General features: G+C 49.0%; 1 protein-coding gene across 6 annotated transcripts in view; it reads left to right on the top strand.

The window, feature by feature from the left end:
- The window catches only part of SH3RF1 (SH3 domain containing ring finger 1), a 155,825-nt gene extending 142,816 nt beyond the window's left edge, over window positions 1–13,009 (top strand). For 4 of the 6 annotated variants that reach the window (XM_024995766.2, XM_024995768.2, XM_024995767.2 and 1 more), the window contains exons 11-12: window positions 2,152–2,444; window positions 11,084–13,009. In XM_024995766.2, coding sequence (XP_024851534.1) covers window positions 2,152–2,444; window positions 11,084–11,252 — 462 coding nt within the window. In that variant the 3' untranslated portion in view covers window positions 11,253–13,009. 6 annotated transcript variants of the gene reach the window in all.
- Window positions 13,010–26,901: the final 13,892 nt, after the last annotated feature.

Below are 26,901 nucleotides of genomic sequence, written 5' to 3'. Positions count from 1 at the left end.
AATTACTAGAGAAATACAAATAAAAATTACAGTGAGGTATTAATATCACCTCACATTGGTCAGAATGGCCATTATCAAAAAGTCTACAAATGAGAAGGCTGGAGTGGGTGTGAAGAAAAGGGAACCCTTGTACACTGTTATGAGAATGTAAATATGATGACTAGTGCAGAGAACAGTGTGGAGGATCCTTAAAAATTGAAAAATAGAGTAACCATGTGACCCAGCAATCCCATTGCGGGGCATATACCCAGAGGAAACCATAACTCAGAAAGATACGTGCACCCCATTGTTCACAGCAGCACTGTTTACAGCAGCCAAGACGTGGAAACGGCCTGAGTATCTGTCAGCATAGGAGTGGGTCAAGGAGGTGTGGTACATGCACACACTGGACTATCACGCAGTCATAAGGAAGAACAAAATAATGCCGTTTGCAGCAACACCGACAGACCTAGAGATCGTCACACTGAGTGAAGTGCGGCGGACACAGACAAATACCATATAATGTTGCTTACGTGTGGAATATAAAAAGAAAAAGGGCACAAACGAGCTTATTTACAACACAGAGTAGGGTTGCAGACGTAGAAAACAAACATGGTTAGCAGGAGGTAAGAGAGGGAGAGACAGATTGGGATCGATATGTGCACACCACCGTATAAATAGATGACTAATAAGGACCTAATGTATAGCTCAGGGACCTCTGCTCAGCGTTCTGTAATGATGTTCCCTATGGGAAGAGCCCCTGCCCTGCAGGTTAGCAGTGCTGTGGGCCACGTTAGGTAAATGGGGCCCGTGGTGCAGACCACCTGGGATGATCGTCTGATAAATGGTTACCTTTGTTTCCTTCTGCCAGACTGTCTCTAACTGAACTCTGTTATTATGGATCCTCCCCTACCCCACCCCCCGCCACCGTGCCCAAGGGATATTTGACTGAGTTTGAACTAAGTCAGTATTCAGGAAGAATTCCTCGGTGTTCTCTCTCCTTGAGGGCTGCTTATAATTCTCCTTCCCTGTTAGTGGATCTTAATAGTCCCAGTTTGCCTAGAGAGCATTCTAAAGGGTTATTTCTCTCAACTATTGTATTTTCGGACCATGTTTTCAGTCAGAGGACTTGATGGCACAGTTGACACATTAGTAAAGCAACTTAAAATGATGGTTGTTATTACTTTGGGCATCAGAAGAATATTGACACCTGGGGTCTGGGCACAGAGAAGAGCCAGCCCTAGATCTGGTTTCCTAGCAGAGCAAGGCCAAAAGGAAAAGACCACAGGGGACCAAGACCCATGAGGTGGCTTCTATGGCTTGAGGTTGATGGGAGTAATTCTCATTTATACGCTTGCTTGCAAAAAGACACATAAAATGTTTTTATTATACTGATGGGCTTTTTTCAAATTTTGTACTTGTTTTTGGTAAAGAATCCGCCTGAAATATAGGAGACGTAGATTTGATCCCTGGGTGGGGAATATCCCCTGGAGAAGGAAATGGCAACCCACTCCAGTATTCTTGCTTGGAGCATCCCATGAACAGAGGAGCCTGGCTATAGTCCATGGGGTCGTAAAGAGTTGGACACGACTGTTTTTGAATTAAAGAAGTATTTGCACAACAGATACGGTTTGACTTCTGTTATTATCAGTTTGTTAAATTTCATCAACGTAGTGATGAGTGAATATGACTTAGCCCTTCACCCTGGTCAAGACATCATCTCCTATGAGGGATAAGCCTCAGGTCTATGGCTGTGGAGTAAGATACTAAAATGCAAGTGGGTTTATGTTAGTTGAGTATAGCACACAAGAATTGAAGATTTCAGGAAATTAAAGCTATCGTCTGAAATTTCCATTTTGTCCTAAAGTGTCTACTTTGCCTTCGCCAAGCCTGGGAAGTGAATTGGTGGGATTTTGGTTTTCCATCCTTTTTATCTGCTCATCCCACCTCCATGGAGGTTGGTGATGAGCACTTGAGTGTCCAGAACCAGGGAAGATGTGCAGGTGGGTGGACGTTGCGCAGAGAGGTAAAGGGCATTGAGCACACAGCCCCAGGAGCCGGACCAGGAGTCCCAGACACCCTCAGGGGTCCCTTGGAAAGCTCAAATCTGAACTTGAAACTCTACCAACAGAACCATGTCTCCAACCCATGCACTTTTTTTTTTTTTCTTAGAAAGAGAAAAAGGGGCTGTTGAAGCTGCTGTCTGGGGCCTCCACCAAGCGCAAGCCGCGGGGATCACCGCCGGCCTCACCCACGCTGGATGCCGAGCTGGGGGCCGAGCTGTCCTGCGGGCCCCCAGGTCCCCCCTGCGCCTGCCCTGGGCCCTGCGATGGGGACACCATGGCCCCCGGCCCCCAGCGCAGGGCCTCCTCCCTGGACTCGGCCCCAGTGGCGCCACCCCCCCGGCAACCCTGCTCGTCCCTGGGCCCCGCGGCCAGTGAGGTGCGGCCCGCCGTGTGCGAGAGGTGGGTTCTCGTCATGGGCGCTGGGAGCCGGCAGGTCTGCGGCACCCACGGCGTCTCCGGCTCCTTCCTGGGGTCTGTGGTGACAGCCGGCGCTGGCTCCTGTCCCCCTCGGGTGACACGCTCCATCTCTGCGGTCCCCTCTACATCCTCACCCCTTTCCATCATGTCTCCAGAGCTCTCCTCTATGGGGCAGTGGTCACGGCAGCCCTGGCCCTGCCTTCTCTTGGCTCCTCGTTCACGGCCAGCCAGCCACCCTCGTTTCATCTTCGGCCCTTTTTATCAAAGGTTTATGAACACCACTGCCTGCTAGTTGGAGGGCTCCTGGAGTGTTCCATCCCCCAGAGTTCTCTTCAGCTTCTTCCTGAGCCAGAATGTAGCAGAGTTCTTCTGGCCCGACCCCTGCTGACCCGCTGACGGGGCTTACCCTCAGAACAGTGAGCCCTGTTCGGTGACTGTGGCCTCGAGTCACCTTTACAGATGGGAGCTGTCCTGTCTGTGTCGCTGCTGGGGCTCTCGGAGCGTGTTAGGAAAGAAAATCTATTTAATAAAACAGAAACCTGCTAGGAAAAAAATAAAGCCGATCCGAGAGCAAAAAACAAAAACCGAAACCCTGCTCGGATCATATGAATTAAAAGTGCGGCATGGTCTGTTGCCTGAGAAGATGGCATGAAGCACTCTGAAACTAGAGAACTGTTTTCCCATAACGTTAGCATAAGTATGTAAGCATTTGCTGGAGGAGGTGCCATCTGTCTCTGCAGGCTCGAGTCCCCCTGTCCCTGAGTCTCACACAGAGCATGTTTCTCATCTGTGGTGGTGTCGCCTTTGGGGCAGTATTTTCAGTTAATGATTCAAGATCTTACTGTAAAGTGTTACACTTTACAATGACTTAAATCCACCTGAACTCTGTATTTCAGATGAAATACCCACTAAACCTGAGGCCTGCACTCAGACAGTTTGAGGGGCTTACTTTATTACCCAGAAGTAACTCGGGAAAGAATTAAACAATCCATGTGCCTTAAATACAAAGTACACTGTTCGCTGTGGACTTTTATGGGGGCATGAGATAGTTCTGTGTAGTTCTGACCCTTCTAAAACCAGTTTTGAAATGAGACATTACCCTGAAGTGTTTCTGCCTCACCTGTGAAACCATTCTGTCTTTCCCCTCATCCACTGGGCTCTCAGTAAAGCTTTGAGGTTTTGCCCCAAGTTCACATCCCCCTTCATTCCAGGAGTCTTGCTTTTTCCTGTGATGTCTCTTGGCTCTCCAGGGAGGGCACCTCTGCTCCTGGACCCAGTCCAGTGACTCGTTTACTCTCTCTGGGCCACAGAGGCGGTTCCTCGCCCCCCAATGCTGAGTGCAAGTCCCTCTGCGAGCTGAGCCTGCCCGCTGCCCTCTCATTGGTGGTGTCTCTGTGTCTGCCTGGGGGCTGCTTCACTGTACCAGACCCCCCCCACTCCCCGCCAGACTCTGGCCAGCACTGACACCTCTCCACGCCCCCCACCCCCAGCACTGGCTCTTTCCAGAGGCCCGGTGTGCCAGTCTCCAAGCTTCTGCACCCCAGCCTTGCTCACAGAGGGGCGCCTTGCTCACAGCAGGTCGCCTTGCTTACAGAAGGCTCCCACAGTCCAGAGCATCTCAACAGGAGGGGCCGTGGGTGGCTGCCCCTCCAGACAAGGCGCAGGCGGGTTTACTGCTGATCATGTGGGCAGGGCACGCTGGGATCCTCTGCCTGGTATTTTATGGAAGCATTTCCATTTTTACAAGTGGGAAAGTGGTCTTTGGAGAGAATTTCTGCCCCGCATTTATATTTTTATAATCCACGTGCTCAGTGGAATATTGAATATAATAGCCAGCCTTACCAGCTTCTCATGGCCTTTTTGCCATCCTACAGCCATGGTGATGGTATGTGTCTAACTCAGCTTCTTAGGTCTGCCTGACTATAGACACAATAGGAAAAATGTGTGGAAGCAAGTAGCATAGGAAAACAGTCTATTATCCTGTTATCCACTGGGAAGGAAATTTTTTGGTTACTCAGAAACTTCCAAGGGTGTATTTTAGGGATTACCTCTTTTGGAATTTAAAAAATTTCAACCTAGGAAAAAGTACTTCATGCTAAAAATGCAGGGAAGGTTAGCTTTCACATCAGTCTAATTTAGGAAGCATTTCAGGATCTTAGCATCCTCAATTCACCAGAGTCTAAATGTCACGACTCCTGCCCCCACAAAATGCGAGAGCATGGGGCTCTTCTGGTAGAATTTTTCCTTCTAGAGTTCCAGAGAAATATTTTTAATGTGTAATATCAGTCTAGTATGAGATAGGATTCATCTACAGATGAGAGTGACAACAGGAATAAAATTTCCTCTTGAAGTGGGACCCTGCCCCGTAAATCTCAAGTGGGAGAAGGGGAAGCTCTGCTTACGTCTCACACTATGAGGAGGAAGGGAGGCGCCTGGAGGTGTGCTGGCAGATCTGGTGCCAGCTGAGCCTGTTCTCCGAGGAGCAAAAGGAATCTTTTGTGTTTGTGAGAGAGACTGAGGAAAACAAGCACGAAATGCTGTATTCTGGGGGCGGAATAGAATTGATGACAGCGGAGATAATAAAGCAGATATTGAAGGCTCTATTTTGGAAGGACTGAGGAAAAATAATTAGGAAATTGCAAAGAGAAAGTAGAAATAAAATATTTCAGAAGGGATGGCAAATAAAGTACATGTGACAGTTTTTTTTTTTTTCCTACGAAAAGAAATTACAGATAAAGTAGACACAGTAAGTCATCTTCGTATATTTTTAAGTTTAGGATTTAAACTGATAACCACGTACCGATAAGCCCATCTGCTAAATTGGAAAAGGACCTCTGCTCCTTGATCAGGGACAATACCAGAAAACATACAAATTGGACAGAGATAGATTTATAGAAAGGCAGCTGGGCTTAAACAGAATGATTAATTTGAGGCTGTGACAGTGAACCCCCTGGATGAAGCAATGAGTGTAAGTCACTCAGACTTCAAGCAAACTACGAAGCAGGCAAGTCTGGTTTTGCTAGTGACATGCCGTAGTAGAGGTCAGCCACCCAGACGGGACAACGGGCACCCTGCCTCCCAGAGCCTGGGGACTCGATCTGGGCAAGATCCGGAGAGATCAGAAACAAAAAAGCGTGAACTGCAGAAAACATGAGAAAGACCAAAAAATTAAGGAAGTGGGAAATTTGTGCTAATGAAAGACTGCGGGTGCCCATCTAAGCAGACTGGAATGCCTGAGCCTGGAGCAGAAAGACTGCCCTGGGGGTGTCCGTGGAGCTGCTTCATACAGCAGGCTTCCCTGTCTTGCATTCCACCTGGGTCAGCATCCCCCAGATCTCAGGGCCACACGAGAGGCGGAGGCCCTCTCAGGGCCGGGCCTGGGAGCCGCCCTCCGTGCCCTTTGTCACCCCCAGGCTTTGTCCGAAAGGAGCAGGAGGCACGTAGCTTTTGATGGTTTTCCTTCCTTCCTCGCTCCTTCCCCGTCTGTCTTCTTTGCTTTCTTCTTTCTTTCAGCTTTCCATTAATTTTTATTTTTATTTTTTTTTAGTATTTATGCTTTCATTTTATTGTTTTTAAGAATTAAACTGCCACCTCAGTAGTCTTTTAAGAGCAATATAATGAAACATACATACATTTAATTTAGACTTACGTCCATCATAGCTTCAAAGGATTCCCTGAAATAAGGCTGGGATTCACATCTTTTTCCTTAAGGAAAGAAACACTAACAGTAATTTTGTTATCCTTCTACCCACCCACCCTCATTCAAACAATAACTAGATGAATTCAAGTCTAACACCATTTAAAAAAAAAAAACTGTCTGCTACAACACATTCATCTGAACTGCCTCCCTGCATAACACATATTTCTTAAACCTAACCAAATATTTTAAGCCTATGAGACTTAACATGTGGAATTTTACCGTGATAACATTTTTTTGTTCAGTACATTCTAGTGAATTTCAATTAAGTCAGGTGAGCTCTTCATAAATAGCTGAGAAGCTTTAAAGTGAGTTTTGTTAATTTTTCCATTAATTTTTAAAAATATGTATTTGTCTGGCTGCACCGGGTCTTTGTTGCAGCATAAGAATTTCTAGTTGTGACCTGTGGGATCCACTTCCCTAACCGGGGGTTAAACCCTGGCCAGGCTCCTGCACTGGGAGTGGGGAGTCTTAGCCACCGGACCATCAGGGAAGTCCCTTCATTTATTTTTAAATTAATTTATCTTTTTTTAAATTGTGGTAAAATGTCCATAAAATGTGCCATTTTTTTTTTTTCAGGGATACAGTTCAGTAGTATTAAGTACATTCACATTGTTGTATAACCATCACTGCCATCCATTTCTAGAGCTTTTTCGTCACCCTGTTAAACACTCACTTTCCATTCCTGCCTTCTCCAATTCCTGACAAACCCTCTTCTCGTTTCTGTCTCTCTGGGTCTGACTAGTCTCCACATCTCATAGGTGGAATTGTGTGTGACTGATTTCACTCAGCATAATATTTTGAAGGTTCATCCATGTTGTAACTTTTGTCAGAATTTTATTCCTTTTTGAGGAACGTTGTACATTTGGAAAAATCACTTTGCTATACAATTAAACCTTTCCTTTTGTCGCTGGACATTCTTATGAAGGATTCTTATGTGTACTGTGCTAAGGACCACGCACAGGGCTTCTGGAATCTGGTCAGGGATGAAGTTTCCTTCAGTCACGGGGCAGATGGAGCAAGGCTTTGAGAGCCTGTTGGACATGGGTGGGCTCTGGGCTTGTCCGAGGGTGCCCCCAGGGGACTGTGTGAGCCAAGGCCTGGGGTTTGGGGCAGAGGCCGTACCTGGGGGCTGTGTCCCGGTGCACAGGTGTGTGTGCACATTCATGGGGATGACCATTAGCTGTGGCTGCAGAGAGATTGAGGCCATTGAGCGCTTCACATGCCAGACTGGGGAGTAACCTTGCTCCAAGGAGTTGGGAAGCTGTAAGGAATATTGAGCAAGAAATAGCTGCAAATAGAGCTGGCAATTAAGAAAGTTAGTATTTTGATCATATGCAGAATGCAGTGGGGACAGGAGGAGATTGGAGGCTGGGAGGACAGGCAGGTTATTTGCTCAGGTGGGACAGGTCAGAGCGGCGAGGCTGGGGTGCAGATGTGGAAGGTGGACCCCAGGTCCATGGCAGTTGTGGGAGAGAATTATGGCCCCTGAGGCGTGGGATGCCCCAGAATCCCTACTCAGAACACCCAAGGGGTCGTGGCTGGAGCAACGGGTTTTGGGCTCTGTGGCTGCACTCACGTTGCCTGGGGTCAGTGAATATGGACTTTACAAAGCTTCTCCGTGCCTGAGATGGTGGCCCGCTGTGCCCAGCATTGGTCTTGAGCGTCCCTGTTGGGAATCTGTGTGCACACCGCTCTTCGAGCCAGGGCCAGGATCTGAGCAGAGTCTCTGCTGCAGCCACTGGTCTCCCTATGGTCCAAGGTCATGGTTCTCGCTCCTCTCAGCCCAGGAGACTCGTCACTCAGCCATGAAAACCCGCTCCCCTGGGAACTTGGCAGGAAGATTGTGGTCTTAGCTTGGCAGCAGTTCAAGTTCAGAAAATGTTTGACGGAGTTGGTTTAGTGCATTTTCTAAAATGCAAATGTTAATCTAGTCACTTTTTTCAATAACAGCTTTTGTTCCATTTCACCTTTAAGGCAGCTCGCGGAGGACCAGGGTCGATACGTTTAATCAGAGATTGGCTCTGAATATGATGAGTTACTTGTGTGCTTCTTCCTATAATTACGGAGCTTTGCTCAAATGTTAACCTGCCCCAGATGGCAGCATGGCTTTTCACAGGCTCTTCAACCTGTTGGCATCAGAGCTGAGACACCTTCTCATCTGGATCCCTTGCCTGAGACGCACGGTCGTGGTGGGAACTGGCGCTCAGGGTGTGAACTCTGTGACAGACGAGTGTTGAGTGCATCATACCCCTGTTGTCCCCACATCCTCTGGTAACACCTGTGTGGTCACAGCCATCCTAGTGCAAAGATGAGGAAATTAAGGCTCAAGCAAAAGCTGCTCTGAGCATAAGCCCCAGGCCCACTTCTCACGAGAGGCCAGGCCTCCCCCTACAACCTGCAGGCTTGCTCAGACGCAGCCTGTCCTGTCTCTGGCTTCCCAGGACCTCTCTTACGAACAGCCAGGCAGCCTCCGTGCTGCGCTTCTGCTCAACACCCCGGACGGCAACTTGGTTCCCGAGCCCAGAGTCACCCAGGAATGGTCCAGGCAGCCGCTGGGCCTTTGCAGAGATGCCTTTATTAATCGAGTCATAGCCTGAGGCTCTTGCTCACGTCCTCGCGTAAATGGACTCTGGTCATTATGGGTTGGAGGCTGGTAAAACCAGTGATCTTCCAGAAGGACTGCGCTCTGATGGGTTTCATGAGGTTGGGGCAGTTGTGTAGACTCAGTTCCGACGACCATTTTTTCAGCCATGACATTCTCTATGTGCTGTTAAGAGTGAGTCCTAGGAGGCTAGAGGTTCGTTTTCTGACTTTAAGAGCCAAATGAGAGTAGAAACTCAGCCGCTTTTATAGCTCTGTTGTTGTTGTTTAGTTGCTAAGTTGTGTCCAACTCTTGGCAACCCTGTAGCCTGTACCCACCAGGCTCCTCTGTCCCTGGGATTTCCCAGGCAAGAATAGTGGAGGGGGTCACCGTTTAGGCTCTAAGTTCATTTTCTGACTTTGAGAACCAAATGAGCGTAGAAACTCAACCACTTGAATAGCTTCATACTCACTGATTAGCATCAGCCAGCAAGAGAGGTGTGTCCACATTTATAAGTGTAACACATTACTCCAGAACTCAGAGGCTTAACTTAACCGTGAACATGTATTGTTTCGCAGTTCTGGAAGTTAGGACTTTGGGGGTGGCATACACGACTGGTCCTGGATTAGGGCATTTTTTGAGGTTAGTGTCCAGACATCCACCTGAGCTACAGTCTCGTGAAGGCTTGAGTAGGGAGAGAAGACCCCTTCCAGGTGGCTGCCCATTGCCAGCGACTTTTGGAAAGAGACCTCTCTTACCTGGCCTGCACATCTGTGCGCGGGGGGATGACTCAGCTGGCAGCGAGGGTGGTTTCCAGGAGGCTGCAGAGTGGGGACCCCCGCACACCCATTAGGACCGTGCCTCAGCACCCCAGATCATCATTTGTGCAGGCTTCTGTTGGTCACACAGGTGGGCAGAGACCACACAGAGTGAGACACAGCTCACCTCCCCAGGGCTTCCGTGGCTCTTGAGCATAATTTTGCAGAAGGAAACAAGCCTGGAAGCAGGGGGTGCTATGCTAAGTCATTTCAGTCATGTCCGACTCTGTGCAACCCCATAGACGGCAGCCCACCAGGCTTCCCCATCCCTGGGGTTCTCCAGGCAAGAACACTGGAGTGGGTTGCCATTTCTTTCTCCAATGCATGAAAGTGAAAAGTGAAAGGGAAGTCGCTCAGTCGTGTCTGACCCTCAGCGACCCCATGGACTGCAGCCTTCCAGGCTCCTCCATCCATGGGATTTTCCAGGCAAGAGTACTGGAGTGGGGTGCCAGGGAGTAGCTGGCCTTAAACCAGCCAGGCTTCAGGAATCTTGAAATGATAATTACCCCTTCTCCCAGTGATCCCTGAGTTGAGAACGCTCGGAGAAGCAGACCATAGGTCAGACCCGTGGCAATCAGATTGAGCAGGTGGCCCCAGTCCCCTCCTTGTGTGAACCTTGGGACAAGCTGCCCCAGAAAGAGCTGGCTGTGTAAGGAAGAGCTTCCCTGGAGTCCATCCTCATCCAGCTCAGTCCTTGGTCACTTGTGGACTTTTATGCACGTCCAAGCGCTGTTCACAGCAGGTCTCTACTCAACAGGGGACGGTAGCGGTTTGGGTCATTTTACCAACATTGTAGGCAGATTTGTGCTCTGTCCTGCTCTGTCAACATCTGAGGTATGCATGCTGGCTTTGCCTGACTCTGAGCAGCTGTAACTGAGCCCCCACCTTCCCTCTCCCTCCCCGACTTCTCCTGTCATTATTCTATCATCTGCCTCTGCCTCCCTGCTCCCCCTCCCTCCCTCATCCATCATCCTCCCCTTCTGTCCTCCTGCCCCTCATCATCGGTCTGTTCCCCTGTCTATCTGTTCCCCGTCTATCATCTATTCCCCCGTCTATAATCTATTCCCCCATCTATCTTTGATTTATTCTCTCTCCCTGTATCATCTGTCTATTCTCTGTCACCCGTCTACTATCTATCTGTTCCCCTGTCTATCATCTATTCCCCCATCTATCTTTGATTTGTTCTCTCTCCCTGTATCATCTGTCTATCTATTCTCTGTCACCCATCTACCATCTATCTGTTCCCCTGTCTGTCTATCACTTACTCTCTCTCCCCACATGTACCATCTCTCCCTCTGTGCTCTGGAGCCTGACTGTCTGTCATCTGTCTGTTCTTTGTGCCATCTCTCTGTCATCCACCGCCTCTCAGTCACCCACCGCCTCTCTGTCACCCACCGTCTCTCTGTCACCCACCGCCTCTCAGTCTCACCCACCGTCTCTCTGTCACCCACCGTCTCTCTGTCACCCACCGCCTCTGTCACCCACCGCCTCTCAGTCACCCATCTCTGTTTCCCCACCGCAGGCACCGGGTGGTGGTCTCCTACCCGCCGCAGAGCGAGGCAGAGCTGGAGCTCAAGGAGGGCGACATCGTGTTCGTGCACAAGAAGCGGGAGGACGGCTGGTTCAAGGGCACGCTGCAGCGGAACGGGAAGACAGGGCTTTTCCCCGGGAGCTTCGTGGAGAACATCTGAGGGGCCGCCGGGCCGGACCGCATCTGTCTCCACGGCCCTCTGATGGCCCGCGGGCACTTGGCCCCTTGCCTTGGTCACCTGCCACCTGCCTTGAGCTGTCTGATTCACTCCACAGAGGAACCTAGCTGAGATGGACAACTGTTTACAAGGCTTAACTAATTTATTTGCTTTTTTAAACTTGAATTTTTCCTGTAATAGATGAATTCTTTGGATTATGATTTTGAGAAGTTATTAATTTATGAAACAGTAGCCGATGAGAGGCTGTGTGACCCCCTGTTGGGAGCAACAGACCCCCTCGGTGTAGAAGATGGCCCCCGGGCTGCCCTGGTGGCTCAGAGGGTTAAGAAGACGGCCCCGCCTTCCCGGGCTCACTCCCTTCTTTGGGTCCGGGATGCCGGCTGTCACGCCTGGCCGTCTCTCTGGGAAGTCAGGGCCCATGAGTGAACCCAGGGCGCTGAGGGGGGCCCGGGTGGCGAGGTGGGCACCTGTCTTTCTGGTTGGGTCTGGAGTCACCCCAGAACCCAGTCCTCACTTTAATAGTGAGGGTCTCCGATTTCCTAGGAGAAGGGGGAATAAAGCACAACCCTTGGAGAGCATGTGTTCAGAGCTCGGCTCAGTGGCCGGACGTTGAAGAATCGCGGGTGCGCCCTGTCTGCAGACGGCCCTGAATGACCCCATGTTGTCACCACAGGCGGCCTCCGCGTGAGGGCCACAGGCGTTCGTGGGGCTCTTCCCATGCCCCCCACCCCCGGGTGGGGCTGCACCCCACACAGCAGCCACAGGGGATGCCGCGGTCGTGCGGCTGGGCTGGGCAGCCCCTTGTCTGCCCAGGTCACCCCCTTGTCTGCCCAGGTCACCCCGAGCGCCGCTGTCCCCGGGCGGCTGAGGCCTGGGCTGTGCCCCTTGCAGGCTGCTGGGCATGGGTGCGCTGAGCCCACGGCCCCCACCGCCCCTCTGTGACAGCCATGCCGCCCCCACCCCAGCCAGCCACACAGCCTGGCTCAGGGCCCCCTCACAGCAGAGCCAGGGAGGGGGCCTGGCAGCAGCAGAAACAGCGACCACAGTTTTCTCATGAGAAAGCAAAAACAAAACCCTTCTCATTTTTTACCTTTAAGAATTGCAACTAGGGAGTCAAAACATGGACTGAGAGTCTTCTTGCAAGCAGTTTTATGGTCTTAAAGAGATATATTATGTGGTTGAAATGAAATCATTCCTAAATTAACCATTTTTTATAAGACACTGTACATTATGTTCCTGTGTATTGAATTTTTTAAAAAAATACTTTACTGGGATATTCATGTAATATATAAAGTTTTGGTGAAATGAACTTCAGCTAGGAAAAAAAGCTGCCATCAGCTTTCATTTGTGTAAGTTGACACCAATGTGTCATAATATTCTTTATTTTGGGAAATTAGTGTATTTTATAAAAATTTTAAGAAGTAAAAAGACTACTACCGGATAAGATCACTTTTTTACCTGTCTTTTCTCCATATTTTAAGCTATGTGATTGAAGTACCTCTGTTAATAGATTCCTGGTATGAAGTTGGTTAAAATTTCATCTGTTAATAGATCACTTAGATAATATAATGTATGGGTTTTCTGTTGGTTTTTGGGCACAGTAGATGGAGACTTTGTAACAAGGGCTTGTTACTTGGCGATAGGGTAATGATAAAATTGCAGTTTATCATTCCTTTTCATGTTAATAATTTGAAGACTGGAGAAAAGGTTCAAGATTAAAATTTGATGTTCAGACTTTATGACTCCTTTACTTTTTTCTTTTCTTTTTGAAACATGGGACACATTTGACATCATTTCTACTTCATAAGGGAGAAGGCAATGGCACCCCACTCCAGTACTGTTGCCCGGAAAATCCCATGGATGGAGGAGCCTGGTAGGCTGCAGTCCATGGGGTCGCTAAGAGTCAGACACGACTGAGTGACTTCACTTTCACTTTCCACTTGCATGGCATCTACAACAATCAGCTTGCTGGCTGTGATATATTTTAGCCCTCCAGTCAGCAAACCATGTTTATTAAGGTTTCCCCAAAGGTTATAAAGAGTGTGTAGCATCTCACCGGGGAGCGGGTGACACGCCTGCTGCCCTTTCCCTGCTCATGGTGGCTACATCGTCTGATGACTCCGCAAGTCTTTTCTTAGCTACAGGAGGGCCAGACCTAAACCACCTGTGCCACAGCCTGTAGGTCTCAGCAAGGCTTGGGAACATCATCTGCAGACTCACTGTGACTTTAATCTCCCCTGGAAACCACAAAGTCCTAAGTTTAAAAAGACTGTGTCTACCAGGTTAAAAATATATGCATTTTCCTAATTTAATTTTTGTTGTTGCTGTTAAGTTGCTAAGTCGTGTCCAATTCTTTGTGACCCCGTGGACTGTAGCCCCCCAGGCTCCTCTGTCCATGGGGTTCTCCAGGCAAGAATACTGGAGTGGGCTTCCATTTCCTTCTCCAGGGGATATTCCCGACCCAGGGATCAAACCCGTGTATCTGACATCTCCTGCATTGGCAAATGGGCTCTTTACCACTAACTAGTGCCACTTTAGTTTTGCCGAAAGTGACCTCTGTAACCAGGTGGGCAAGACAGTGATGGCTTTGTTTCCTCCTGTCCGCCCCGTCTCCTGCCTGGGTGACAGTGAGGAGGAGGAAACTGCGGCCCTGTATTGAAAAGTGCTATTTTAACACGTGCATTGTTTTCACCTCTGCTTTCAAATATTTCACTTCTTCCTCCCAGAGTGTACGCATGTGGCCTTGGCTGAGTCTGACTGAGTCTAGAAGGAGCCAGTGAAGGTGGTGTTTCCCTGTGGTGCATGGACATCTCTGTCCCTAGTGAGAGCAGGACAGTGTTTTCATCCTCCAAAACTCAGGCAACGATTTCAATTCAGAGCTCTTTACAATATTAGGGTTCAAATTTAGAAAATGCTTTCAATAGGTTTTAGAGTAAGTTGTAAGCTCATTGTTTGTATCTGTGTGAAAATTTTTAAAATGGTTTCAAGCTGGTAAAATGATGCTCTTATTAAGCTTATCCACATTGCTTCTTTCCAGATGTGCCAACCCACCAGAATAATGGAGGGGATGTCCCATAAGGGTTGCCATGTCCAGGCTGAGCGTGGGCTTGCCTTTCCTTGACTCCTGTGAACACCTGGCTCTGCCCCTGGTGGTGAGTTGCACCAGAGACTGGAAGGAGCTAATAGGGTGGCTGGTGTGAACTGTGGATGTCTTAAAATGCCGTCTTTCTGGTTTACAAGGGAATATTTATTTTACTTCTGTTGTCTTTCCTGCTAATAAATTTTATTAACTTTCTGACTTGGCTGTTTAGGTTTCTATCTTTAAAACAGCACCTTGGTCTCACCCGATGCCAAGTCTTGTTCTGCAGCCATCTTGACCCAGGAGCCCTAATGGTGAGACCTGCAGGGGACAGTGGTCTTCGAGCCACCATCCTGTACCGTGATTACAGGTCAGACGACCTGAGTGATGTTCTAAAGCCCAGAGGTGGCAGAGTGGTCAGTGAGCCAGCAGCCACTGCATTGCCCACAACTTAGAGACGCAATTCAGTTCCAGAAGGCTTTGACCTTGAGTTGAATCTGTCTGGGTCTGAGACCCTTGTAAAAGCACTAGAAGAAACCAGGGGAGACTTCCAAGGGAGACCTTTCTAAGGGTGACTTAAAAACCAGAAGCCATAAAAAAAGAAAACAGGGATAACTTCAATTACAGAAAACATACCTACATGACAAAGACCTTACAGTCAACAGAGAACAGTAGGAAAAAAATTTTGTAACTCTTATGGTAGACAAGGATTCCTTTATATATAAAGAGCTCATGGGACTCAATAAAAGTGCAAATCCAAAAGTAAAATTGACAAAGAATGTGTGACAGAAACTACCAATTGCCTCTCAATATCTGTTGTCCTCTTCCCCCTTCTTAACTGATTCCTGGGCAATGCCCTCAGTTGAAAAGCCTCACGTTCCAATTTCCTTCAGATACAGCCACGTTACTGAGTCATTGCTGAGATGGAAGCTAAGTGTCAAAGGGAACTTCTGTGAAGCTTCTAAAAGGGAGGAGGCACACACCCTCTGGCTGTTTTCTTTTTCCTTCTTGCAGCCTGCAATGTAGACATGATGGCTGGTGCTTCAGCAGCTGTCTTGAGTCATAAGTGACCTTTAAGATGGAAGCTACATTTTAGCATGATGGGGAAGAAAGAGAAAGAAGATACTTGAGACCCTTATAACCTTCCAGCCTTCATGCCAACCTTAACTACTCATCTTCAGATGTGTTCTGTGTGAGAATAAACCCCTTGACTGTGGTTTGATCTCTCACCCACAGTCAACCTGATGCCAGTATTACCTAGTGGTTCCTCAAAAAGTAAATGCAAATATACTAAAAGATGATCTACCTCATGTAGATGTGCATGAGCAACTATGAAATATCTTTCACCTATAAAATCAGAAACTAAAAAAATTAGAAATTAAGAGCACATATTTTGCTGATGAAAATGATTTGATTAAAAAAAAAAAAAAACCATCTAGAGAGAGCAGTCTGGAAAATATCAAAATTCCAAATGCATTCACCCATTCTGAAAATCTGTTTTCCAGAGGCACTTATTTGTCAAGTGTAAAATGCCAGTACCTCGTCCATCACAGCAAGATACTGGCAACAACCCGTGTCCAGCAATAGGACGCTGGTGATGTTTGTGCAGAGAAAGCTGCGCAGCCATCAAGAGCTACACAGGTAGGGGACAAAGACGAGGCAGAACGTGCCGCCGCTTAGTGAGAGGTCAGGAGGCGGGGAAGCATGCGTGCATTAGCTGTTAGCTCGTACTTGGTGCAGTGTCTCTGTCAGAAGACACAGGGAATTGCCGGGGTGCTGGTCTCCACCACTCAAGATGGGACCCGTGCCAACTTCCTTCCTGAATCTCCCCTCAGACAGAACCTCAGCTCCCGGCCTGTGGGGATCACAGAGTCAGAGGGATGAGCAGACATTGGAAATGCTCTAGAGAGTTGAGATCTGAGAAATCAAGGGATACCCACTTCAGAGAGAAATATTGATCATCTCACTGCTGAGTCAAGAGCAGATAGAAAAATGACATTGCTTAGGAAGAGAAGCACCGCCCCAGGTTTCCACCACTGCTGTGAGTGAAAGCTCGTTGTCCTTAAGAGCCCAGGGTAAGTAAGCCTGATGTGATTTTCCACAAAGGATCGGCTTTAACTCCTCCCGTTACTTTGAGAACTTGAGAACCAACTTGTTTCATGGTACAGTGGATTCCATGAAGACCTTCCAAGATAAAATATACTCATACCCAGATCAGCAGTGAGGTGCTCCTGGGGCCCTGTGTGTGTTCCCAAGTGCAGAAGTCTAAGAAACTCCTGCCACAGTCTGGAGCCAGGGGCAAGATCAATGTAAGAATCTTAGGGTGCAGGCTTCCAGACTTGGGTCTCCTCGAGGACACATGTGAGACAAGCAGATTTCTGATGGTGCCGTCAGTCTGTGGGTGTTCACGTGAAACTTCCAGCAGAGTTATCGGCAAGCCCCCGCAATGCCCTGCATCACCCACCAGACAGACTCAGGTGTGTCCAGGTGGATGAGCAAGCGCTCTCTGCTGGCCAGACTCCATCTCCCAAACCTCACGCGCTCCCTTTGGCCCCTGCAGAATCAAGGGGCCCTGCATGTCACACCCTCACAGCACAGACCCTAGGGGCCAGAAGATAAGGAGCAGTAAAAAAGAAATAGAAAACAAAGCCCTCCTCATGGAGCAGAAAGTGAGCAGGTAGGGTGTAAAATTCAGAGTGTCTTTGCTGGCCCTGGCCTTCCTCCAGCTCTCTCTGTAGCTTCTCTAGCTCACGCTTTAAGGAGTTCTATTATTTTTGTAAGTGGAGTCCCTGAAAGACCTGCTATCAAAGGAAATCAGTATGCCACACCCTGCTGGCCCTTAAATCCCGAGACCTAGTTGATAGCTAGAAGAATCTAAAGGCAGTTGAACGTTTGAGTTGCTGTGTACAGTCTGGGGATTCTGAATATAGGTGGGCGTAGGGGAGAAATAAACATATCCCGTCCGTCTGTGCTGGCAAGTGACGGGATGTCTCATACCTGCACCTTCCACTCCGAGGGCCGCCTGTGTCCTGTGGCTGCCGTGACCAAGGAACTGAATGCCTCTAATTAGATTGCATTTTGTTGTTGTTCAGTAGCTCAGTCATGTCCAACTTTGCAATCCCATGGACTGCAGCACGCCAGGCTTCCCTGTCCTTCACTATGTCCCGGAGCTCACTCAAACTCATGCCCATCGAGTCGGTGATGCCATCCAACCATCTCATCCTCTGTCACACCCTTCTCCTCTTGCCCTCAATCTTTCCCAGAATCAGGATCTTTTCCAATGAGTCAGCATTTTTACCAAAGTATTGGAGCTTCAGCCTTAGCATCCTAAGTTTCAATGTAAATAGTCACAGATAGCTAAGAATCGGGTGGAGTGACAGATCTGAGTCAGAAGGAGCACTGAGGCCCCTAAGCCTGTGGTGTGTGCAGTAGATGCTGCTTCCCTGCGGACAAAGGCCAGTGAGTCCTCCGTGGCTGCCTTGCATCTTCCAAGTGTGTCTCCACATGATGCTGAGCTCACAAAGGGCCACGAGGGTGAACATGTGACTCCCTGGGGCTGTCAGGGCAATGGTCAGCGGCACTGCCTTCTGTGAGCTAATGACAGTTGTCAGCAGATTGGGGTTGAGGTTTATAGAGAGAACACAGAATTTGAGCTCTGTAATTATGCAGGAAACAGTCCCCTCCCCTGGGAACTAGTCCTTGCTTCTCATCCCCCTCCACCCCCAAAAGGTCAGTTCCCTGCAGGCTGGAGCTTTATCTTGACCATCAGAGCTAGACCATTCCTTCTGCCCGTGGAAATTGAAAGCTTGGTGGAATTACCTTTTCCCTATTTTTGAGCACTCAAGGATGTTATAAGACATAAAGCAAAAACATCCTTTTGGGTTGAACCAGTGTCCTTATCAGTGATGTCACTGGAGCACATTCAACAGATCTCGTATAGGCAGCTGCAAAGTGAAGACAGTGGCCTGGCTACCAGCTCCCCCTCGACACCCAGAGTCACCCGGGGTCACTTGTGAGCACCCCCTCCTTCCCCTCCTATGGAAAGGTCTAGTGAGCGCTCTGCTGGGACCTGATGCTCACGGAGGATGCTGGTTTTGTGAGGGAGGGTCTGGGGCTTCCCTGGTGGGTCAGACAGTAAAGAATCTGCCTGCAATGCGGGAGACCTGGGTTCAATCCCTGGGTTGGGAAGATCCCCTGGAGAAGGGAAAGGCTACCTACTCCAGTATTCTGGCCTGGAGAATTCCATGGACTGTACATTCCATGGGGTTGCAAAGAGATATGACTGAGCGACTAAGCTTGGCATGGTCTGGGGGTAGCCATCCTTCTGAGGTTTTACAGGATGTCAAGTGACAACACCAAGTCTGTGGTCCTTCTTGTTGATCAACTGGCAGCTTTAAACCCCTCCATTTCAATAAGCCCACCTTGGCTGTGGAAACCCTCCATGTCCAGTAAATAAAGACAGACACAGAGAATGATTGAACAGACACAGCACTTAAAAATCCACCTGCTGATGCAGGAGACACAAGTTTGATCCCTGGGTCAGGAAGATCCCCCGGAGGAGGAAATGGCAACCCGCTCCAGTATTGTTGTTGCCTGGAGAATCCCATGGACAGAGGAGCCGGGCGGGCTCCAGTCCACGGGGTCCCAAAGAGTCAGACACGACTGAGTGACTGAGCACGCACATCGGGTGCCAGAGCAGTGGGGCCCACACAGCACTGCGCCCGGCGCCCCCGGGGCACAGACACAGCCTCCCTCCGCCCCGGGAGGGGGCAGGCTGCTGCACCTTCTGGCCCTGGCCACGCGGCCCTGGGCCCCTGTCAGTCCATGTCCACAGGCAGCTGGCCCCGCCGGACCAGCAATCGTGGGGCTGCTGTGATGTGGCGGCCGTGGCGGACATCAAAGCTGGGCTCGAGTTTCTGCCCTCTCCGTGGGACGGACCCGCCTGTGGTTTCCCTGCCCACCAGGATAGAGGCGTGGGCCTGGCCTGTCATCCTCTGGGCCCTGTCATCACCCTGGCGCGATGAGGCTGCCGCAGCAGGACTCCACACAGCAAAGCTGTAATGATCCTGCCACCAGCTGAACGCACCCAGCGGCGTAGGCAAAACAGAACAGATGCAGAACTAGATGCAGAACTTTAGAAGTCAGAATCTTATCCTTTGACCCTGAACTGACTCGTGCCAGAGAGGCACTTTTTCTTTCCTTAAAAAAAATCCTGTTTCATATTATTTCTGTCCCGTCTCACTGACTGAGCGCCTGCATCTCTCTCTGCCCTGTTTCATATTATTTCTGTCCCGTCTCACTGACTGAGCGCCTGCATCTCTCTCTGCCCTGTTTCATATTCTTTCTGTCCCGTCTCACTGACTGAGCGCCTGCATCTCTCTCTGCCCTGTTGCATATTCTTTCTGTCCCGTCTCACTGACTGAGCGCCTGCATCTCTCTCTGCCCTGTTTCATATTCTTTCTGTCCCGTCTCACTGACTGAGCGCCTGCATCTCTCTCTGCCCTGTTTCATATTATTTCTGTCCCGTCTCACTGACTGAGCGCCTGCATCTCTCTCTGCCCTGTTTCATATTATTTCTGTCCCGTCTCACTGACTGAGCGCCTGCATCTCTCTCTGCCCTGTTTCATATTATTTCTGTCCCGTCTCACTGACTGAGCGCCTGCATCTCTCTCTGCCCTGTTTCATATTCTTTCTGTCCCGTCTCACTGACTGAGCGCCTGCATCTCTCTCTGCCCTGTTTCATATTATTTCTGTCCCGTCTCACTGACTGAGCGCCTGCATCTCTCTCTGCCCTGTTTCATATTCTTTCTGTCCCGTCTCACTGACTGAGCGCCTGCATCTCTCTCTGCCCTGTTTCATATTATTTCTGTCCCGTCTCACTGACTGAGCGCCTGCATCTCTCTCTGCCCTGTTTCATATTCTTTCTGTCCCGTCTCACTGACTGAGCGCCTGCATCTCTCTCTGCCCTGTTTCATATTATTTCTGTCCCGTCTCACTGACTGAGCGCCTGCATCTCTCTCTGCCCTGTTGCATATTCTTTCTGTCCCGTCTCACTGACTGAGCGCCTGCCTCTCTCTCTGCCCTTGCCCGTTGGTGCAGGTGTTGGAACCCCAGTCCTCGGGGTAGTGGGGGTGTAGTGCACCCCTTGGTACGGGTGTTCACTCGTGGAGCTTGGTGTGCAGTAGAAATGATCTACCAACCATGCTCCTGAAATTCCCATCTGAAGAGCCTTTGAGGGTTTTTTAATCGTTGTTTGTTTTTACCTTTTCTCTCTTTAGTTTTAGTTGTATGAAATCATTATCAAAGTTCTAGTATACAATGAAAAACTACTTAGCTTAGTTGAATCAGAGTAGGGGAAAAGCTTATTAAATGGTTCACTTAAATTCAGGTTCTTAAGGGGCTGAAATATATTTTCTTTTTTTAAAAATTATTTTAATTGGAGGATAATGGCTTCACAGTATTGTGTTGATTCCTGCTATATATCAGCATTAATCAAGTATACATATGTCCCCTCCTTCTTGAACCTCCCTCCTACCCTCCCACCCCTGAAATACATTTTTAGTTGCCTGAGATTAATAACACATATGCCCTGCTCTATTTCAAAACCAACTTCGTATTTATCAAGCAAATTCTCACAAGCCAATGCGTGTTTGGCTAGTACAATGATACGCATTGTGAAAGACACAGAAGGAATTATTTTTTCATCCTAGAAATTTGCAGATTGCTTATGAAGACATGTACAATAAAAAATGATAAAAGTAAAAATTAGGTAGGATCATAGAAAACAAATAGGATATCAAGAGGAAGGGATAAGTGGAAGGAACACTGTCCCTGCCCTCAAGGAGTATACAGTATGAATGGGGAGAAAAATGCAAACTGAAAGTGATAAGAAATATTAGAAGACAAAGCATCACTGTAGTAAGTCTGAGGTGGAGATGACAAACCTGACATGAGCTCAGAGCAGAAGCAGACGGAAGAAGGGAGAGAACATTCTAGATAAAAAGGTGCCAAGAGCTGGGTGATGAGGATAGGGAGGTATCTTCTGGAGATTATCAGGATGGAGGAGACACAGGAAGGACCAAGTGCAGGGGCTCAGCAGTGAACACGAAGCAGCTTGTTTGGGGGGAGAAGGACCCTGGGGCTCACACAGAAAGCATGTGCTTTGGAGTGAGCTGAGGGCCAGATGCTGCCGAGTCAGGAAAGGCCAGTGGGAGGTTCACCTGGGGCTGCTGAGGATTTCCCAAGACAGAAGCGATGGGAACAGGAGACCAGCCTGGCCCTGTGTGTGAGATCAGATGGGGAGATGGGAGCTTGGGGGTCCAGGAGATGGGAGCTGTCCCCCAACTCCCAGAGGCAGAGGGGACACAGAGGAAAGAACAACTGGAGAAGATGCTTAGAGAAGAAAGCCAGGAAGAATACATGACTGAAGAATAGAGGAGATGGAGAAGAGGGGACAAGAGCAACGTCTGAGATCTGCATCACCATTGCCATGGCAACGGTGGAGCCTTCAAGAGCGATGGTCATGTGGGCAGGAGGAGTGGCTCCAGGTCAAGACAGGAAGTTCCATTTTGGGAATGTTGAGTTTCGAATGATGGCGGGAGTTTCAACTGTAAATTTCCTGCTGAAAGCATGACATTTAAGCTCAAGTAGGGCAGCAGTGAGAAACTGCCAAGCAGGTGACTTTGAACTCCTTTAAGGATGAGGGGTGTGTGGGGTGCACAAACCAGGACCACCAGCTGCAGTTTAGAAAGGTTCCTGGGATGGAAGCTGTGGTCTAATGATGGGCAAGAAGAGGATCAGGGTAGGTCACAGGTCCCAGCCACCCAGAGAGCAGCTTCCGGCAGGAAACACCAGCAGGACCCAGGGCAGCAGACGGAAATGCTGAGGAAGAAGTTGTATTTCCACCTCCTCTACCTGGAGCCCTAAATGGGGGCTTCCTTTTGACCTTGGAGAGGCTCTGCTCTCAAAGCTTTGGAACCAAACCAAGAAATTCCTGGCAGGCGTCCTCATCCCTTTCTCTCCTCTTAAAAAAAAAAAAAAATTAAAATTTAAAACTCTTCCTCTTTGAGAAAAGAATGCAAAGGCCTAGTAGACCCAGTCAGAGCTGAAATAAAACCCCTGTGTGCTTGCTGTAATGTGTGTGATGACATGGAGATTCTGCCAGCAGATCTGATGGGGGTTGGCAGGCGGGGAGGATGTCTGTAGAATCGCACGGACCTCTCACTGAGCACAGCCTGAGAGCTGCTGCTAAACATGAGGGTGTTTCTTACACTGACTGTTCTTGTGCACAGTAAGGACAGAGCACTTCAGAGACAGCTGCCCTGCCAGCGGCTGTGCTGGGCATGGAGCTGCGTGCAGAGAACCTGCAGCCCGACCACAGGAGAGATTGCAGCAGGTGCCCCCACCGTGAACACTGGCACCCATTTCCCTTGCTGTCTGGACCCGCATCTTGGCCGGATGCTCCCTTCACGCGATTTCTTCCCATCTCAAATCTTTTTCTCTGCTTCTTATATTACACCCTCCTCTCTGGGCATGTGGCCATGGAGAGAGAAGAAACACATGTTGTTGGTGGTTCTGTCTACTAACTCTGCTGGTGCTTTCTCAAGATCAGGAACATGGGGTGACTTGAAAATGTGTTTCCTTCCTGACAGGACAGAAAGAGAGAAGAACCCAGAATTGTTGTTTTTCCCTCAAAGCAAAGAAACATCCTGGGAGCCAGAAAACCCCACTGATCCTCAAAGATGGCGAGTCCAGACCATGGATTCCTATGTTCCAAAATGCGCAGATGGACCTGGGGAAGGTGTCCCCTGATGTGGCAGAAGGTCGTCCCGGGCTGATACAGACCGAGTCCTCAATCCTGCCCTTCCTCCACAATCCTGATGTAGAAATAGAGGGGCCACTGATGTCACAGGTACCCTCCTTGCAGGAAGAGGCAGCGTGGGGCAAGGCTGGGCAGAGCAGTCCTCTGGAAGCCAGGTGGGGATGTTCAGAGATCATAATCGCATGCTGCCCCTCAGCCCTTTTGTGCCTTCTGTCTTCTCAAAGAAGAATCTTCTGCAAACTAAGAAGTGCAAATCGAACAGCTGAGAGGATGGCACAAGAGCTGCACCCAACAGGGGAAAGGAGATCCCAGATGCCCAAGAATCGTCAGATGCAGCTGATCCTGGGGATAATCTCAGAGGAATCATGAAAAATAACAGAGCCCTGAGAGATAAGGAAATTGCAGTTGTAATTTTCAAAAAGGGAAAGAAGGTAGGTCCTGTGAGGCATAGACGAGTTAGGTTGATGTTGACTCTTGGCCAGAATCTTGAAGGATGTCTGAGAAGATGGTTTTCAAGCTCCCACAGAAGGCATCAGCCACCCTGAAGAGCCAGCCCCGGCCTCAGAAAACACATGGGGTCAGGTGCACTCACCTCCTTTCCCAGCAGAGCCTCTGACGGCAAGCGTGTAAGTGAGGTGGATGATGGCCCATGGTCCGGGAAGGAGCAGATGAGAAAGGAGACTGGGCTCACTGACTGTGCAAATTCTAGCTAGTTTAAGCTGAGAAGGCATCTTATTCAAGGATATAGAACTGCTTACCAACTCTGGGAAAGGGCTAGAGAGTCGAGTTTGGGCATCACACACAGAACCACATCCAAAATCATGAGGTTGGTCCCGTGGGGACACAGAAGCTTGTCAACAGTGGCCTGGACACCACCATTCCCACCACCGACACCATGACCCTGGTGCCCCTAAGGGCATCAGACTGTCCCCACTCTCTTGCGCTCCTGGGTCAGAGTTCAGCATGATGCCCTCCACCATTGGAGCCCAGATCACATGGCCGTACCCCAGCTGCAAGGGGCACTGGGAAAGCCAGCCACTGGCATTTTCCACCTTTCATTCTGGGAGCTGGTCTGCACTCTAGAAAGACTCTTAAGGTAGATAATTACCCCAAATAGAAAAGGGGCTCAGATCATGGTGACCACAGAGATTGGCTAATGTCCTGCTACCGCTCACAGAGGTTGAGGGACAGGGTAATTGGGCAGGTTTATAAATGGTTGAAGGATCACAGAGTTGCTAATTAGCCATCCTTTTTCATCTAAAGGAAGGTTGTTACTGGCATACCGCAGAACTCTGTGTTTCTGTGCTACACAAGAATTTTTTTTTTTAATCAGTGGCTTATTCTCTCTGCAGGTGACATAGAACTAGCCTGGAATGCTAATACAGCCAAGGGCAAAATCGGAATCACAAAGGATCTCTGGGAGTCTGAATCAGCCAGCTCGCGTGACAGGACACAGTCTATCAGTAAGTAAATGGCAGGCTCTGTTTTCGGGTTTTCAAAACCCAACCACTCAAATGTGTCGCCGCTGCTAAGAAACAAGCCGTCATTTAATGTGGTTGCCAGGAAAGCTAATTAAACCCTAGGCTGCATAAATGGGCACACAGTGCTCGGAACAAAGCCGTCTGGCTCCACGTCCACCGGCCACAGCTGAGCCCTGTGCCAAGCCCCGGGCACCGCGGTCCGTGAGGGCAGGCCAGCCGCAGATGCCCAGAGGGAATTCAGGAAGGGAAGTGAGCTCAGCACCCAGACAGGAAGAGGGGCCTTGGAGGGACCAGTTCGAGAGGGGTTAGTTCAGTTCAGCTAGGTCACTCAGCTGTGTCCAACTCTGCACTGCAGCACGCCAGGCCTCCCTGTCCATCACCAGCTCCCGGAGTTTACTCCAACTCATGTCCGTTGAGTCTGTGATGCCATCCAGCCATCTCATCCTCTGTCGTCCCCTTTTCTTTCCACCTTCAATCTTTCCCAGCATCAGGGTCTTTTCAAATGAGTCAGTTCTTCACATCAGGGGCCAAAGTATTGGAGTTTCAGCTTCAGCATCAGTCCTTCCAATGAATATTCAGGACTGATTTCCTTTACGATGGACTGGTTGGATCTCCTTGCAATCCAAGGGACTCTCAAGAGTCTTCTCCAACACCACAGTTCAAAAGCATGAGTTCTTTGGGCTCAGCCTTCTTTATAGTCCAACTCTCACATCCATACATGACTACTGGAGGACCTCCAGTTACCAAAAGAGTCTGAGCATGGGAGAAGGGTGAGATACAGCCCACAGGGTGTCAAGAGCTGAAACTGAGGCCAGGCTGGCCAACCATAGGGCATCCTCAACAACAGGAAGAAGCTGTCCCAGCTGAGCTGGAAGAGCCTGGGGTGGGGTGGGGGTGGGGTGGGGTGGGGGTCACACCTACCTGTCCCTGAAGGTGTTCAGGTGAGGGACCATGGCCAGCAGTCAAGGTGCTGTTGAGGGACACTCAGCTAAGCTTGGAATAAATGAGCTTCATTTTGAAGCTTTCTTACTTTTAGTATTTTTATTTAAAAATATTGAGATATAATTGACATGTAATACCAAGTCATCAGGTGCACAGCATAATTATACGGTATATGTATGTATTGTGAAATGATCATCACATTGTCTAGGTTACAGAATTTTTCTTCTCATGATGGGAACCTGCAAGATCAACTCTCTTAGCAGCTTTCACATATGCGGTACAGTATTGTTTTTTTTTCAAACTTTAAACTTTTTATTTTGTATTGGGATATAGTCAATTAACCAGAGAAGGAAATGGCAACCCACTCCAGTATTCTTGCCTAGAGAATCCCATGGACAGAGGAGCCTGCTGGGCTGCTGTCCATGGGGTCACACAGAGTCAGACACAACTGAAGCGACTTAGCATGCATGCACGCATTGGAGAAGGAAATGGCAACCGACTCCAGAATTCTTGCCTGAAGAATCCCAGGGACGGGGGAGCCTGGTGGGCTGCCATCTACAGAGTTGGACATGACTGAAGCGACTTAACAACAGCTGCAGCATAGCCAATTAACAATGCTGTGGTTGTGGCTCAGCTGGTAAAGAATCCACCTGCAATTCAGGAGACCTAGCTTCAATCCCTGGGTTGGGAAGATCCTCCGGAGAAGGGAAAGGCTACTCACTTCAGTATTCTGGCCAGGAGAATTCCATGGATTGTATAGTCCATGGGGTCACAAAGAGTCGGACACAACTGAGTGACTTTCGTTTCCACTATAGCCAATTAACAATGCTGGGATAGTTTCAGATGAACAGGGAAGGGACTCAGCCATACATATACATGAATCTATTCTCCCCCTAACCCCCACTTCCATCCAGGCTGGCACATGTGGAATCTAAAAAGAAATGATACAAATGAACTTACACAGCAGAAAGAGATTCAGACTTAGAAAATGAACTTATGGTTGCCAGGGCAGGGAGGTGGGGTTGGGGGAAGGGATAGTTAGGGAGTTTGGGAAGGTCATGTGCATACTGTTATATTCAAAACAGATAATCAACAAGGACTTATGGTATAGCACAGGGGACTCTACTCAATGTTATGTGCTGGTGCTGTCAACTATAGTCACCTTACAGTGTATTATACCCCGGAACTTAGTTATTTTGTAACCGGAAGTTTATACCCTTTGACTCCCCTGATTCCCCTACTGTTGGTGAGCGGTATTGGTCTTTCTCTGACTTCTTTCACTTAGCATAATCCCCTCCAAGTCCACCC

The sequence above is a fragment of the Bos taurus genome, chromosome 8 (assembly GCF_002263795.3).
Source record: "Bos taurus isolate L1 Dominette 01449 registration number 42190680 breed Hereford chromosome 8, ARS-UCD2.0, whole genome shotgun sequence".
Classification (NCBI taxonomy): Eukaryota; Metazoa; Chordata; class Mammalia; order Artiodactyla; family Bovidae; genus Bos; species Bos taurus.
This window is presented reverse-complemented; position numbering and strand designations above follow the sequence as displayed.